At 31.8% G+C, this 18208-nt stretch overlaps 1 protein-coding gene across 3 annotated transcripts; it reads left to right on the top strand.

Moving 5' to 3' along the window:
* The first annotated feature begins 24 nt into the window (after positions 1–24).
* Positions 25–10604, top strand: LOC148622676 (uncharacterized). Of its 3 annotated transcripts, XM_088572729.1 has the most exons (5): positions 39–121; positions 3147–3268; positions 4458–4506; positions 5396–5494; positions 6750–10604. In XM_088572729.1, the coding sequence occupies exons 2-5, from the start codon at positions 3244–3246 to the stop codon at positions 8050–8052; spliced, it is 1476 nt and encodes a 491-aa protein (XP_088428855.1). In that variant the 5' UTR covers positions 39–121; positions 3147–3243; the 3' UTR covers positions 8053–10604. The 3 variants fall into 3 exon arrangements, with proteins under 3 accessions (XP_088428856.1, XP_088428855.1, XP_088428857.1); XM_088572730.1 differs by lacking the exon at positions 3147–3268 and having other exon boundaries at positions 25–121; XM_088572731.1 differs by lacking the exons at positions 39–121; positions 3147–3268 and adding an exon at positions 469–670.
* The last annotated feature ends 7604 nt before the right edge of the window (positions 10605–18208 follow it).

The raw sequence follows: 18208 nt of genomic DNA, 5'->3' as shown, positions 1-18208 counted from the left end.
TTTTTATAATCTCTAATCCGATTGGTCGATTCAATATAGGTCAGGGGCCATTAGGTTATGCCAAGGTTTGTTGTCAAACATGAGTAAATGAATTTAAGTGTACACTCGATGAAATAACACGGTAAGTAGTTTGATTATCCTGATGTCGAAACAACGACCACAAATCTTATTGTATCACAACTTACAAATCGCTTTGTGACGTCCAGTAGTTCAAATATCGTGTTTTTATTTTGTAGCGGATCCTGAAATTCCCTAAACATATAGACTATGGGGACGCTGTTAGCAAAACTGGTGATAATCATGACGTTCGCTAAGGCATTTTTTTTAATCTGACGTTTATGCCTATAAAAAAATTAGCCTCTCATGACGGCATAATGTTTTGGCCTAATGAAACCTTTCCAATGAATGCTTTCCAAAAGTGAATGCATGTTTCGAGCATAAATGGGGTGACCTCTTTTGACCGGACTTGTTGTTTACGAGATAGCTCTGACGTCCAACGGCTCATTTGTTGGACAAGTTGGGACTGTTGGACGTCAGAGCTCGTCCTATATCCGAAAAAACACGGGATTTTGCTTGAAAGTTTCAAATCTGTGAATTCGAGGAAGGATAGTTATTTATTGTTGCATGGACACCAGATAACACTCGACATATTCAGAACGAAAATTACATGGTACTTACAAATATTTGACTCCGTGATCTTGAACTTTTTTTTTTATTTTTATTCTTAAAACACCAATAACTGCAGAAAAGTATGTATATTTTTTGTAAGTAGTATATACTTTCATTACATACCTAGTTTTCAAGAGCCAAGAAAATAGTAAATGTTTAATCACAGAGCGCACATCAAAGTTGGTGCGCTAAATCCCACGTTTTTTATATGGGACAAGCTCTAATGTCCCACGGCCTGGCAAATTAGCAGTCAGACATCAGAGCATTGGACTATTTACAAGAATGAACCTCTGACTACGAAATCAAGTTTATAGTGATATATTACATTAAAAGGCTTACAATTTTTAACATGTTTACAGCAAGGCTAAATTTTCACTGTTTAACCAAAATATAATGTAGTTTAATCATAGCTTTTTTTTTTGTTTTAATACTGAAATAGCTACACCTGACTTGGTAACAGCAGGGCATTGTTTTATTTCATGAAATTTGCAAATCACTTTTTCATTTGAGGTCAGTTGCACAAATTTTCTGCTTTGGTTGATGAATATTTGTGCATATGTTCACACTGCACAGACTTCCAACAAATGTGTGTCATTCAATCACCCTAGCTTTAAATAGACATTATTTGTTGATTTTTTTTTTTACATTTCACATTTTAGCACAATTAATTCAGTTGAAATACATGAATTCACACTTGTCATTTTGCTCCGATTGACCCCAGATTTGTTTCAGAATAACCTTTTGATGTCAATGAAACAATGTAATTTTAAATTTTGACATTTAAGTTGATAGAGAATTCAGTGAAGACAATGGGAGAATAAATTATTTTCGTCAATGGTGCCCTCAAGTGTAAATACGTCCTATGCAATGAATAAGTAGTCAGTATGTTTGATGTGTGCAAAATCTATCTTGACAGTATCAACGTACACGTATCTATGATAAGTTGTCTTTTAATTCTTTAATATTCAATATTTATTTGCTCAAACACATTTTCAATAAATGGTCATGGCATAATACAATGCAAAAACATACAATAGGAATTATGTACATGTATGTATGATGGGAATGACAGTGGAATACAGCAATATTAACATAGCAACAAAATTCAACAATGATAACATACATTATAGTTATATATGTAGTTATACATGTATGCTGTTGTGTATAATAAAATGTAAAATGAACTAGTATGTCAGTTGCTTGTTAAACAATTGAAAGGTCTTTCCCTTGAAAACTATCTTTTTGTAATATACATGTAAAGACATTGGTTTGATACATAATATACAACCTTCTACAAAAGTTTGTTTTTTTGCATTTGGTAACCTAGTCAAATGCAATTGTTGATGTTTCCATCATTATTTTTGTAATGTAAACTTGACAATCTTTCATTAGATATACAAGAATGCTCTGATAATTTTAAGTTGTTTTTTTATGTTGGGCCTTGGAATTTTGTCAAACAGTTGTACTTGAGCAGATCTTTCATTATTTGTAATGATCATTTGTGTGTCTATTGTGGATTTTGAAATATATTCATTTTGTACCCCGCTCTGAAAAACTAAAATTTCAATACATCCAAAACAAGACGATATCTCAAATCTGAAAACAGTATCATAATTTACAGAACATATGCAACAAAATTACAAAACAATTTGGGCAATTGCAGAGCTCATTTTGAGTACAATGATTATTGAAATATGATGCAATAACAACAGGGTTCATATGGGTTTGTGAATGTCATAAAGGAAACCAGATTTAACCGGTGTCAAAACTTAATGACCTTACAAAACAAAATGCCAGGAAACTCTAATTTTCAACCCAAATGGGTGAAGGTCCTATGTCTTAACAACTTCTGGTTCTTGAAAAATAAAAAAATTAAAACTCAGGTATGATATTTCATGGACGATATAACTCCTGTATGGTTTGTTAACAAAATACATTTTTATACTTATTCATTAGTTCTCCTGCTTATGTACATGAAACCATTTTCAGATTGATTCTATCAATTATGGTTTTCTAGATATGAACGTTTGAAAGAAATTGCTTTAAGGGTACATAACTCTTAAAGATGATAATGAAATCCTTAGCAGGGTCATTTTCTAATAGAACGTGATGACATCTACATGTTCACTAAGTATGATCATGATATCCTGAAAAATGAGTTCGGGGAACCATGTTGAAAAACTCTAATAAACGGCAGGTAACTCCAACAATCAATGATGAAATTCTTCCCAGGTTCATCCAGTAAAGTCCAAAATGAGCTCTACCATTGGTCCAAATTTGGTAATGATACATTGAAAGATTACGAAACAGGGCCAAAGAGGTCAAAAGAAAGCACTCTGTGCAAAACCATAGTATGATATTTCTAGGGATATTACTCCTGTATGGGTTGATAACAAAATACATGTTTATGTTTACTTTGTTTATTCGTTAGGTCTTCTGCTAGTGTACAGTTTTCAGATTGATTCTGTCTATTACAGTTTTCAAGATGTGAATGATTGAAAGAAATTGTTTAAAGGAGACATAACTCTTAAAGATGATAATGAAATCCTCAGCAGGATCATTTTCTAGTAGAACATGATGACATCTACATTTTCTCCAAGTATGATCATGATATTTTGAAAAAATAGTTTGGGGAACCATGTTGAAGAAAAACTCCAATAAAGGGGAGATAACTTCTAGAATGGATGATGAAATTCTTCACAGGGTCATCCTGTGAAAGTCCTAAATGAGGTCTATTGATGGTCCAAATTTTCCCATGTTGGGAAAGACCTTTATGACTGGAAAACCCAGTTTAAGTTTGGTTTAGGCTTTCTTCAGAGCAATTTGTCTTATTTCTAGGAGACAGTCATCAATATAGTTTGGTAAAAATTTTAATAATACAACAGATTTGCTGTTAAATATTTTACCCAGTATAGACTTCTATTAAGTTAGACTAACTGTTAGTAGATAATTGATTTATCTTTGTGTTATAAAGATATATTTTATTGAGTTGTTCATAAGATTATTTCTTAATTCCTAGAAGACTTTACATTTAACAAGGGAGTGGAGGTCATATTCTATCTTTCTACTTTTACAACAAAGACAGTTGTTTAGGTGTATTACAGTACTGCTACTATACCATCCTCTTTCAATGGATAATATATGATCGCCTGAATATTGCTGAAATATTGCTGCTCGGGCGTTAAACCCCAACAATCAATCAATGGATAATATATGTGTACTTATTCTAATTTTAGCAAGTGTTGATCTATTAAATGGTCTGCTACATGTATTAGATACAAATATAGGCACACACTATTAAAAAAAGTGAACTTGTTAGATTTGATATCACACTCTTGTTTTTTATGATTTTATTTAACCCAACTAATTCCACTAAATCATTCACAAAATTAAATGAAATAACCAAACATACCGACAAACAAAATAAAATCTAAATGTACATGTGTTTATAGGGTTTAATTGCTATAAAAACACAAAGTAGCACTTATTTAATTACATGTTTACACAAGTTCCATGCCTCCAAATATTACTAAGGCAAACTTGGAAAAAGTCATATTGTCATGGTTCTTGTGTGACAGGCTGTATAAACAAAAGATAATTGACTTAAAATCTATATTCATATGCATTTTACATGTAAATATTTATTCATAATTCTGTCAAACCAAGCAGAAAAAATTGGGCAGCTAGATAGAACAATTAACACATTTTGAACTTCCCTGCACTACAATTGGTTCAATGATATGTAACTTGTAAGACGTATTTATCTTTTTTTCTTTTTTTTTTTATAGGGATGCCAAGCAAAACACCAAAAAAGGGCGCCATGGTTAGTCGGAAAAGGTATGTACATGTACATTCAAAAACTGCATTTTATTTATGTATTGCAATGTTTCTAGTTCCTTCTAGTTCATACATGTTTTTATCTTTTTGTTCCTCCAGCTGAAATTGTATTTTTTGTCAATTTCACACATGAAAATGACAAATTTTCCCACAAAAATGGGATGAGTCTCCCCACCCCACCCCTCTGCATTTAATGCTGACAATAAATGACATATATTTAATTGTCACTATGGCAGTTCACTTACTGTTCATGTAAAATGTGATGTGTAACCTGGGCTGGAGAAAAAGAGTGTTTAAAATAAATGGTTGCAGAAAACTACATTGGACACCCAGGGCCTGTTTTTTGGGAAAGATTTATTCACAGGACAAAAGTTAATTGATAAGATTAAGTCCAGTACAATCTAAACAAGTTATTCAATGGATAACTGGGCCCAGAGGGCAGTATTTTGTATCAAATTATGTTTCACCCTGTGTTCAAAAAAGATGAGCATGCAATGAGAAAAATGGAAACAGATAACCATTAGTAGAATAATGTAAAAAAGGTAATAAACTGCAATAAACAGTATATTCACACACATAAGAAATACTTCTTAAAACCATGACAGAGTATTAGTCTCCATCCCATCAAATACATTTGTATATTCCCAGTATAACTCAATATTTATAATGTAATATACAAATGTAGTTGCCTTGTTATTCTAAATGCTATTGAATAATCAGTAATATGTTTCTAAAATTTAGCAGATTTTATCATAATTTTTATTTTTAACAGCCTAAAACATGCTTCATATGTTTCAAGGGGAGATAATTTGTTAAAATGCCCGTACTAAAATATATATATGAAATGGTATGGAAATGTTACATATGCATTTTGCTTTTTTTCTAACAGAACACCAAGTAGTCCAAAAACACCTGGTTGGGTTTCAGGGAGAAATGCTGTGTTTACATCACCCAAGTCTCTCTCACCAAAAAGACCAAATACAAGAAGGTAATGTCTAATCCTTTGAGACAACAATATATTCTGTAAAGGCTTATCATTCTTCAGTTAGTTTGTTGGCAATATTTTAATTGTTGAGCTTTTTTGGATTTTATGGTTAATTTTTCACCAGGTGAGGCCTATTTCGGTTTTTATGAAATTTATAAAAAATTTATTTGAAATGAACTTTAAAGCTACTAAAGTACTAGTACAAACTGTACAATGTGGTAATAAAAAGAATGAACATATTAATGTAAATAGTCAGTTATTATTTTTTTTTACTTATTATATTGTACATATGTATGTGAAAAGTAACAAACCTTTTTACTGCCATTGTGTATTGTTCTCTTATCATTTTATTTATTAGATATACTGACTACTGATTATAATTAAATTGACACAATGTGATTGCTAATTAAAATAAATAGTCACCACTTGTTCATTAGTTCCAACATTAAGTGAGTACAATTTTAAAATAATCTTAAGAAAAACATTAGATTACATTAGGTGTGACACGAGTTAATACCCAAAACCTTTATTTGACACTTTTGTAAAAGGAAATATAAAAGAAAAGTAATATGCAAGACATTATTTATACCAACTATTTATATTGAAGTGGGAGGTAAGTTCATAATTATTTGGGAAAGAATATGAAAGCTGTACTGATATTATTTTTGTATTGAATTTAATGTTATAAAAATAATAAACATGATATAATAATACTAAGTCTAAAGTCTAATGTAAATGAGTAATGTACAATGTAGTGGGTAATCTTAAACAAAATCTCTGTGTTTAATTTGGTTGACTTTTCCTGCAACATAGTTATTATATCTATGACATTACAGACTTGAATCAGTTAATAGATTTAAAAAAAATGTTGGTTAAAAATGAAAACTTAATGGAAATCACCACATAATTTAGTTATTATACATGTATGCAATTTTAATCATTGATGGTGATTTTAAAAAGAAAATTGTTAGGCCAGTAGGATGAAATAAAACATGGGTATATGAATTAAAATATGAACTATAATATTTAAGTCACATACTACACATAAAAGACACAATTTGACATCATGAGAAACGTCATACGACAAAAAAAAACGGGTGTGTGAAGTTGACAGAAAATAAGCTTTGTAGGTGCCTAGTAGCCAATGCTTCTGATAATTATTTGCAAAAAAGTTCTACAATTGTCAATAAAAAAACTCTTAAATTGTATCCTTTTATACATTTGTACTTCATGAAAAGTTTTTTTTAATTATTTTCAGATCATCTATATTCCAAAAGACAAAGAAAGCTTCACCTGAGTTCAAGATGCCAATAACACAAATAATTTCTCCAAAGGGTGTTCAGACAAGATCTAGAAGGTCGTCTATGTTTGGTGTTTACAGGAAAGGAGGTATTAGACTGATTGACATTCCTGTCACACCAGATAGCAAAAAAGCATCTCCTCCTAAAGGAAGAACCAGGAGGACATCCATGTATCAGAAAGATGCTAGCAACCAAAACAAACCAAAAAACAACCGAAGAACCTCTACATACCAGAAAAAAGAGGTTGATCCAAAACCACCAACCAGGAGGACTAGAAGACAGAATAAAGAACAGACACAAGTGAAAGATGACATCAAGGAACAACAGACAACAAATAAATCTGTTGCTCTGTCACCTGTAATAAGCTTGGTAGATATAGTCTCTCCAAAGAAACAAGCTAACAAATCTCAGTCAGATAGTGTTATACAAACTCCATCACCAGTCAGAAATCAGGGCAAACTACAGAAAAGTATTTCGGAAACATTTAAGACACCAAAAGTTCCAGATAGTGTAAAATTGTCAAGTAAGAAAGAAAGTGTAAAGAGATCAACTAGAAAAGCATCTACAAAGAAAGCAAGTGCAATGGAGAGAATGGGTAAAACACCAAGAACAGCAAGGAAGGGAACAATTCCTATGGAGGCTGATGAAAGTAGTATGTTGATTACATTTAAAACTCCAGCTGTTTCAGGGAGAAAATCCGCAAGAAAGCGTAAAGCAGAGGTGGAAGTTAGTCCACCTGCAAAGAAATGCATTCTTGACCTGTCACCAGTTGAAAAAGTTCCTTTCAAAACTCCACATAAGTTAGATAAATCTCCTGTGTTGATGCTGACAAGGACACCCTTAGTTGACATGTTGACAAGTACACCAAGAGATCTCATACCTTCTCTTAAAACACCACTTCGACCTTTGTCATCATCTGGTGGTAAAAAGAGTCTAAAACATCCAAAATCGACATTGTCCAAAACAAAGAGGGTTTCTATAGTATCGGACTTGAAAACACCAGATAGTACTAGGAAGAGTCTTACAACACGTAGGAGAGGAACACCAGCTAAAGTCATAAGTGAAAATCTGGAGAACTCAATGAAATTAGATGAATCTTCAGTGGAATCTAACAGCATGACAATACTTAAAGATAGTAAAGTATTTCCAGAACCAACCAATATAACAATTCTAAGTGAAAAAGCTAGTATTGTGACTGATTCTAACAATACTGTAAACACAACATCACATTCTAGTAATGGTAGATGTACTATTTTGTAGTTGATAGATAGCAGATAGATGCATGTAGAAATGTATTTATGATGAAAATAAATTTTTGTACGAAGGTTTTAACCTTTAATTTCAATTAATGCAAGTTAATATTTCCAACAAATTAAACTGACTGGAAGATGATCTTTTATAACCATTGTTCATTATTATTTAAATTAAGAATGGTGTAGGGACAAAAATAGTTAAACTCTTATTGATAATACAAGTCATAAACGATAAGTATTACATTAATCAAGCAAGAAAATTAGTATAGAAGGGCATGATGTTGGATAAGTTGGCAGGCACTTAGCATACATAATAAAAAGAACACACTTTATACAGTACACATTGGTTGGAATTGTGATCTAGTATGATTATGTCTTGTTTCTTTTCAAGCTTTTTACTATAAATAGAACTAAAAACCATGGGATTTTTTTTTCTGCACAAAATGAATCATTTATATTTTTTGCCTTAAATTACAAGTACAGTACCTCCTTAATATATAGCTGTTTCCCCGAATGGAAGTTTCCCACTTTGCGAAAAAAAAATAAATGGCCCAATTATCAAATTAAGATAAATTATGAATAATTTTCCAACTGGTAGTCAAAGAGCAGGATATGGTGTTTCTATTCAATATACACTGAATAATTGTTCATGACTTGTCTCTTTCTTGTTATCCTTTATAAGATGAATGATGTTAACTACTAGTTAAAGGTTTTGTGCTGTTATTCCACATTACCCAATTTAAGAAAGACTGTTGGTAATATTTTCCCAGGGTAGTTTTCAAAAAGGTCAACAATTTCACTGAGGATATTTCTGCTTATACTACATTTAGTATTGGGAATATTATCCTAAAATACTTTATTTACTGTGCATATATATTTACTAATTATCTTGCAAATTTCCACTTCCCTCAGGTATTTTGATTCTTGTATCTCATCCGTGCAAAGTGTATATGTTCTTATGGGCAGGAAAGCATATCAAAAAGTAGAAGGGGTCTGAATTTTTTTTTTTTTTTTTTTTTTTTTTTTTTTTTGTGCTAATTTTAATGGGGCTCCGTTAAAACCCCAAAGCCTGCTAAAAGCTTGATTCCTGAATATTTGTTAAAAAATAAGGCCCTCGGAAATAAATTTCAGCAGAATACACTGTTGTGACCCCATTTCTCTATTTTGGACTGAGTAACTAGGACTTTTAACAAAAAGTACATAATTTATGTACTTAAATTACATTTAATTGTTAACAAATAAAATATTTATTGAAATGTGTATCTCAGTTTTACTTTTTTTTATGTTTGTTAAATGAACAGTCAGTGGTAGACTTACATGTACATGTCAGATTTTATCAGGGCATTTTGACTCACATTTTCTCATTTGTATTGAATGTTTCTCTGCAATATGTGATTGTTTTAAAGTGGGGACAGAAAATTAAAAAAATGTTTAATATTAGTTCCCTAGCATTATAGCCAAAATGTCATTAAAATTTCTTATCTCTATCACAAAGATAAATTTGTTAGTTGTTTAGTTTGTTACTACATATGAAATTCTAGTTTTTACTGTTTGATTGTATTCTTTTTCATGAGTCTCTTAGCATTTTTAATATTTTCAATCAATTGAAACAATATTACATCAAATAGCAGCCTTTGTTAATAAAAAAATTGAATTTTAGGATTATAACCTTAACTGTTCAAGAATAGGAAGGAAAAAGTTCTTTGACCACATTTTTGTTGTCAGAATCTTGTTCGTCCTGTTCGGGGTTGGACCTTTGTGGTCATATCAGTCTACACCCTGTCAAAACATAATATTTTACTTTCATTGAATAAATCTGAAATGTTTTTATAGAAACAAAGACTAATTTTATTGGACTCGATGTATATTGTTAAAAAGTGAGTGTAGACATGAATCAATTTATATTAGCGATTATAAATATGTACTGATAATCTAACTTGGTTTTGTGTTGTTTCATTTACATTCAGTGCTAGGTTTAGAAATGTGTTCATAAATAGTCGATATCTTATTTGAAACTGTGCTCAAATTTATTTGAGTTAATTTTTATTGTAAAAATGAGTTGGTTATTTTACAATTATATGTATTCAAAACTATTTTAGTTCAGAGCATATTTGTTTTTTTTTGTAAATCTTTGTTGTTTATATTTTAAGTAAATTGAAAAACTTGAATTAAAAAAAAAGATGGTCGCAGACCTAAAGCCTTTGTCAGTATAAAAGAGGAAGGATATTATTCTGTTGTTACAGTTTAGAGCTATAGGATATTGGCAGTTCAGTGGTTTTAGTATGGAACTACTGAAATCAGTAGAAGTATGATGATGCAATTAATTACAAAGTAGCTGTGTAGACTGAATTCTGAGATAAGAAGAAACAAACTGAAAGAATTATTAAAAAAATGATATGAGAGACATGTATGATATTTTGAGATGTTGGGATGTAAATACTGACATTGTTGGCTCTTCCAATGGCAGCTGGAGGTAACAAATTTTATGTTGTTGCTTTCTGTAATATCTTTACCTGCTGAAAAGTTATATACCTTATGAATTAAAATATTTTGAAAGAACATGACTTGTTTTTTTATGTGGAAGCATTGAGTATGTCAGCAAGTGTACTGAAATTTTTTATATGACCACAACAACAAAAATTTGGTTGTATAACTGCATCTTGCTGCCATGTTCCATCTAGACAATAACTTGAATATAAGTGTATGGATCTTTATGAAATTATATCACAAAGTTAGATACCACAAAAAGGAAGGCTTGAATTTTTACTTGACCCCTTTAGAAATTAGGGACCAGAAACAAATCTTTTCATGATGTCTGGACAATAACTTAACTGTAAGGAAATGGATTTGGGTTTTTGATACTTCAAGATCAAAATACCATATGTGACTGGTCTATCACAGGAACTTCCCTACTATTTCTGAACATTACACAAAAATATAGTCCAAATGTCAAAAATCATTCAGTACCTCTTTTATAAGAAGTAAATATGTTTCTTGCAATTTATCAGCTCAATAATATTCTTTTTTTATGCAAATAAAATTAAGATATAGTTTTCATATCAACTCATTTGAGGGACTCCATTTTTTTAACCTTGAAAGATATGTAGTAATAAATTTACATTTAGGGAATTAATTTCTTGCAGTAATGTGTCTGGAAGGATGAAATGTGTCAAATATTTTCATTTTAACTAACTTAAAAGTAAAATTATCAATCCTATCATAAATATTTTGCCATTTATAAATAGGAACTGAAGAGCAGTGATTTTAACCAAGTAAAATTGGTGGGAAAATTCAAATTGATAAAAGTGTCTAGTTTTTGAAAATCTTTGTTAAGGAAATTTTTTTCTTTGGCTGATATTTGTTCCATTTAAGTATAATTGTTACGTAGGGTTAATACTCTGTTAATATAGCTTTTTAATAAAAATGCACATTATTGTTTTGATAGATTTAAAATTGGGGGAAAAAAGGTGTAAATGTAAATGTGTGTGAAGTTGGATCAGTAGTATAGATTGACTTTCAGTTTATAAATATCAGAAGGAACAGTTCTTAGTAGTATTTAAAATGTAATTTATGATCGCAATTTCATTTAACATTATATAACCTTTGAAATTTTGTTCATGCTACAATTATCACAAGAATCAAAACCCGCCAGTGTTATCAGCACTTCGATTTTTAAATTGTACACGAAGGGAGGTTGTGACTGATTTTAGGGGCCAGAAGCAAGCATTTGAATAAGGTTGCAATGTACAGATGGGATTGTGGTGCACAGTTTCGTACACAAAACTGACCCATCGAATTTTGTAAAACTTAAAAATAATAGGTGACACTTTGTGGAAATATTGATAATTTCGCACGAACTTTCAGAATTAAAATCATGAACAAATGAGCAGAAAAAAGGTAGTTTTTTTTTTCTTTACAATAATATCATGCCCACTTACTTTTTCTGGCAGTTTTAAAGTGCCTGATATTTTTATAACCTTTTTTTAAATTAATTTTTGGAAAACGCCCAAAATTTGTAATGAAAACTGATATATGCATTTATTATGTTACCATGCCTATAGGTTTTCATGACAAAACAGAAAAAAAATCTCTCTTTTTTTGGATCTCCGTAACGTAAGGTTTTGAAGAATATATACTTTTTACGGGAAAACATTTTTGGATTTGCTGTAAGCTCAATTTAGCTTTATTTAAAATTGTAATAAAAGTTATCTGCAGTGACCTATATATATAGTGGAACCTAATGTGCATTCAGTAACTTTAGTAACATTGATTCTGTTCAAATTTTTATCTTGTGTCAGATATTTAACTACAATCAAAATTTATAGCTGAAACAAGTTAGAATGGTGTGTTCAACTTTAGGATTCGACTTCTGTGGTGGTATCCAGCTGCGCCCGACACTGCATTTTATTATGAATTGCGATTCTACGTCCGAATTGAACTATAGCACTTTTATTCTCACAGAAAAATATTTACTTAAACTTATTTCCGGTTTTTCGACAATAAAAAAAATGTTCGTGAAATATTTGAAAATTGTTGATTTATATCTCATTCGGATTTTTTAAAATTACGATTTTACGTTTTACAAGAGGTGTTCCCATTTTCTCTAAGTACCAAGTTTTATTTAAAAAAAAAAAACAAAATGGTTGATAAAATGCTTTGAGGTAAAATAACGGCAAAAAATACCGAAGCATCAAAACAGAGGGACGATTCAGTGGCACCTTTCAAATTGGAAAGATAAGACCAAAGAAACAAATGTTTCGTGCTGTTCCTACTCCATTAATTAATAATAGTATGTGCCTAGAATAATGCCCAATTTTCTCCATTTTCGTGCGAAAGAACCACTTTCTTCTTATTTAATTTGGAATATAAGGACACATTTGATAAAAATAACAAACTATCAGGCAAAAAATTCATACTAAGAGACGTGTTTAACAGTTTTAAATTCGACTTTTTCATCTTGTCCCTGGTGACATTTTCATGAATCATATATGCTAAACTACTTACTATTCGCAAGTAAATACCAAAGGATTGTAAAACTTATCATTGCCTTATCAAACAAGGAGATTCGGGTAGTCATATTGGTAATATTCTATGATGTTCTTGTGATGTCTCCGAAAAGTACTTCGTCCTATATGGTGAAAGGAAATGTGTCCCGTATGAAAAATGAAAATGGCAATTTGATTGTAGAAGCAAAGAACGAAGAAGGGTTATTATTTTATTACTAGATAAATGTTATTTTACTAAAATCAATAATTGCTTAGCAAAATTACCCTGAAGACGTTAAGTTTTGAAATATGAGCTTTTTTACCAAGGCTTATATGATCGTTGCTCCTCCAATTTTGGTCCGAAGTACGAGACTGACTGAAGTTCGCAGCTCATGATTTGTTTGGAAATGCTCTTTAACGGGTGTAATTTCGTGAATTTTCAGAATGTTAGTTTTCTCAATTTTAATAAAATTCTTCATATCATATCACTTTCCTTTGTATAAGATTCCCGCTACGTCACTTTTTCGAAGTCTTACAAGATTGTCCTACTAGCTAAAAACGATGTTTTTCGCTAATAGTAAATGCAGGGAAAATATCATTTTAAGCTAGTGGGACTATTAGGGAAAAGCGTCGTTTTTAGCTAATGTGACAATCTTACTAGCTTATCTTACACTTTTTCGAAGTCTTACAAGATTGTCCCACCAGCTAAAAATTATGTTTTCCTTGATAGTAAATGCATGTTTTAGGGAAAAAAAGAAAAACGCACTCACTATTAGGGAAAAACTTTTTTTTTCTTCTGATAATCATGTTCTTTTACGCGTTAATGTATGGACATGGCGTGTAACGTGTAGAAAAGAGACAATTTACCCACATTCTCATCGAAGAAAACGGAGTAAAATACAATTACATATAAAAAATGGGGCAAAGACAGTCCTAATACCCGAATTTAATTAAACAGGAAGTATTATGTCCGACAGGCGTGAAAGCGGACCCCACTATGTAGGACCTGTATCTGATGAGGGATACCAAATCTCAAGAGGCTGCCATTAGTATACAGCAGTTGCTGAGAAAATTTCATGTAGATAATTCGCCGCCCGACCAACATTCATCATACTATAACCCGATTTTCACCGTGCAAAATTCGGCAAAAAGGGAAAAACAAGACAGCACTAAATAAAAAAAAACTAAAGCAACTGCAATGTGAACACCCACAAAATGGTGGTATCAGGTAATCTGAAAGGGTAAGTATGTCCCGCTCTATTAGCGGCACACAGTATATTGCAAATATAGAAAAATATGAAATATGGTGAAAAAACATATTTTTGACATTACGGCATAACATTATTAGATTTCAGAAGGTGTTGCTTATGATGGTGGTTGACTTAATAAAAAAATAACTAATTATGACACCTATTTATCATCAAAGTTCTCATATACTGAATCAATTTATATGGATTTTTTTTTATTTTTACGTCTCAAATAATCGCCAAATAGCAAAAATATTGGAGAAAGGAATGAACGGGGATCGAATTTAAACGTATCTTAACACAAGCTTATCGTTGTGAATGGTTAATTTTGAACTGTGATTTATTTCCTAAATTCACCATTCTGATTGTGAAGGACATTTAACAAACACAAAACAAAATTCATGATGCATCGCAGCAGTGCGCCAGTTTGTATAATGTTCAGGTTCAATGTTGCTTTACATGAAACACCTAATTGAATGAACACAAAACTCCAATATACTGCATAATTGAACTACAAAGTACTAGTTGGTCTTATCCAGTTTCTAATTTTTAAGTCGAAATTCAATTTAAAGATATCCAGCTCAAAACTGTATGTCAAATCATTCAAACCGAAGTCACTGTTATTGAAATAAAGCATATCCTTGGACAAACGTCCCTCTTAACTAGTTACATTTCTCAGTTGATAATCTACAGAGCTCAAGTTATCGCATAGACACCTATGTGAAATGTAAAAGCGCTTAGTTTCTGGGCACCTAGTTCCAGAGACACGTACATTAACATAAACGCCAAAGTCTTGGAATAAAATTTCAACAATTATGTCTAGTCTAGTGAAGGAAACATTAGCCATACACTTTTAAGGCCCCGGAGCACCTACAGCTCTATTGTAATAACACATGGTAAAAATAGCCAAATAGAATGATTACTGGTATTACAAAAAGCAGTATCTCAAGATCACAGACTGACAACGGGTGGACTGACACCATTCCTGAGAAATGCATTTTCGAAATTCTTATTTCATCGCCTATAAGCAAAGTTTCAATTTTATTTGCCAACTCCGGGCTTCCGATGTCACGATGCGGTAACCGTAACGAAAATGATATATTGTATCAGGATGGTTTTGGAGTTATGCTACCCTTTTGATCAAAGTTTGGCAAACATGAGCGGTAAACAATAGCATAGAATAGGGAGTGTAGTCTCTGTATGGAACCTTTTTCTTTATATCAGTTTCTTGATCGAAACCACTGCCCCTTTTCATAAATACATGGATCCGAAATGGACTGTATGAAATATCTGAAAACAGCTCTTCCAATTGATACTCAGCCATTCCTCTTCACATTTCATTTCCATGATCGGTGACTACCTATTTATAATCTCGCAGGGTATTCATTTCTAGATAAACATCAAATGATTTATTGTGCACCTAAGAATAAAGCATTTGAAGGCAACTTGAATATTTCGACACATTGAATATTATAAAGTGAACGATTGGTTTACATGGGAAAATGCATATAAATAAACAGGTACTGATAAGAGGTTAGAGGTCAACTATTTTTAATGGATCGTTGTTAATACAAATCAAATTCATCAAGTTGTTTATTGGGTTTGTTTATTGGCGTAAATAGCATAGAATGAAGTATGATATATTAGATATACCTATAAAGTGGATCTAACTATTTGCAATCGATCTAAATTGTTAAAATTATATACAAATAAGAATAGACAGGTACAGACCCACCTTGCTCGTCCTACCTGTTAGAACAACCCCGCCTGCCTTGTGTGATACATTTTCAAACAAAACCACCTGGTCTGTGATACCTGTTCAAGGAGCATTCTTTGTCATATTTCCCCTTAATGAAATCAGTAATCATATATATGAGAATTGAATTGCCAAGAACTTTCTTGATATTCTAGGTATTTAAGGTGTTGATTCGAAATTGGGCAAAAACTGTTCTCGAGTAGAATTGTTTTAATTCGTAATTGCTTAGAGTAGACATAAATCTTTAAAGCCTAGATTTTTCAAGAATTCAAAAATTATTCATGTAGAATTGTACATACTACTTTATAAAATACAATTACATGTAAAAATTGAAGCTAAAATAGACGAGACAGGGTACAAAAATATTAAGCACTCACGATATGAACACCCACCGAAAAAAAAAACAACAAACAATAAAAACAATAAAAACAGAACAAACAAAGCAGAACAACCGGGAATGACATCAGATGCCCGGGGATGGAATACCCTCCACAAATGAAGTTAAGGTGCAAAGGTAATTATAGGCGTGTTAAGTTCAAGATGAAATAATAATATTCAAAGAAAAACTACAGACAGAAAATCGATTTGTAGACATTATAAAAAATCATATATAACTTGTTTGTTAGAAAAGGATAAAATGTGTAAAGCAGTGAGTGCCCTATTAAAGTCGAGAAAGTTTTGCCAAAAAAAAAACCTTAACATTTTGTTGCTATGGGCCGGGAGAAGTGTCTGTCAGCTCAAACTATCACTTGTAGTCGATCTTCTATTCAAAACGCTCGGTTAAAGCCCTCGGCTGAAGGAAAAGAAAAAGAAAAGCAGTGAAGGAAAGACAGAAAAAGGCTATAATTCTGTCCTTTTTCGCTGGACAAATTCAATGTTGGAAAAAATTCTCCGTTTTCTTAATTCAAGACACCTATAGTTAACGTTCCCTCTCGAGGACCAAATGATAAATCTATTGTGCTACATGAGTGCCACATTAAACATGTTATGCCTCTATATATTATATTATTGCTTATAATGTCTTCTCATATGAAATCTGATGAATTATAATTATGTTAAATGCAAATCTCCTTGAGGGACTGGACCATGACTGGATCGTAATAAAATTTGAATTTGAATTTTATTTACACAGAGGAGGACGAAGTTTCCAATATTCACTTGAATTTTTCAGTTGATATACGATGAGTTGGTTTGGCATAGAGATCTGTAACAAATAACAAACCAGTGGCTTTGATACTTAGACATCACTTATGTACAAATTTTAATATAATCGATTTCTCTCCACACGACCGGGTTAAGTTATCGCCCCGTGCCCCATTTGTGTGTGTGGAAAGAGGAGGGTGGGGGCACTGAAGTCATTCCTAAATATATACAGAAGGGTCGCTGTGGAATAGGTTAGCATTTCGTGGTATAGATCGGGTCGAGGAATCTACCTTGTCTGCGAAAGTATGTCAACGGAACGCTATTTCTAGGACTTGAAATAATTATACGAATGGGTACGTCGTACTCGTGTCAAGAAATCCCCGACAAAATATTTGGTCTGCCCCGTACGGCATTAATAATCTTTAGCAACAGGATAGCACAGATGATAAGAGTAAATAAAATTTCATTAGAGTCTAATCCCGCGAAAAGCTCGGCATGTCTGCAAACTAAGGAACATGATATCACAGAAAAAAAGTTTAAAGCTCTTCTGGTATGTGGGAGAATGGCTTCCGTTCATTTATCCACTAGAACTAGAATTTAAAGAAACTACTTTTAAGACCTTCACATCGAACTTGAAGACAGTAGTAATCTAAGTACGAAAATATAAGAGCAACGAAAGTGTTTTTATTTGAAAATTATAAATTTCCTTTTCCTGTGCAGTAATATAACAGCTTCTCCACCATATGGTGTTTATATTTCTAAGTTGTTAATGTGTGTCGAAGCTAGTAGCAACTTATTTTGAAACCCCACCATTGCCTTTGAGACAGGTTTTTGGACAAGGTTATAAGTTCGTCTTGAACTTGACGCACCTTCCTCGCCAGCCAAAGTTTAAGACATTTTGAAATTAGTGACTCGGATTTACATAATTTCCATTGTATTTAGTTCTTTTCATTTTCACCGTTTTATTGTTCGTATCTTCTGTACTGTTTTAACTAATTATTTTACCGATTTTGACTGTGGTAATTTATGCTG

Source organism: Perna viridis, chromosome 3, assembly GCF_037379345.1.
Source record: "Perna viridis isolate PV_CMFRI_1.1 ecotype Kerala chromosome 3, ASM3737934v1, whole genome shotgun sequence".
NCBI classification, from domain to species: domain Eukaryota; kingdom Metazoa; phylum Mollusca; class Bivalvia; order Mytilida; family Mytilidae; genus Perna; species Perna viridis.
The sequence above is the reverse complement of the archived record's forward strand: the minus strand, read 5'-3'. Positions and strand labels throughout refer to the sequence as shown.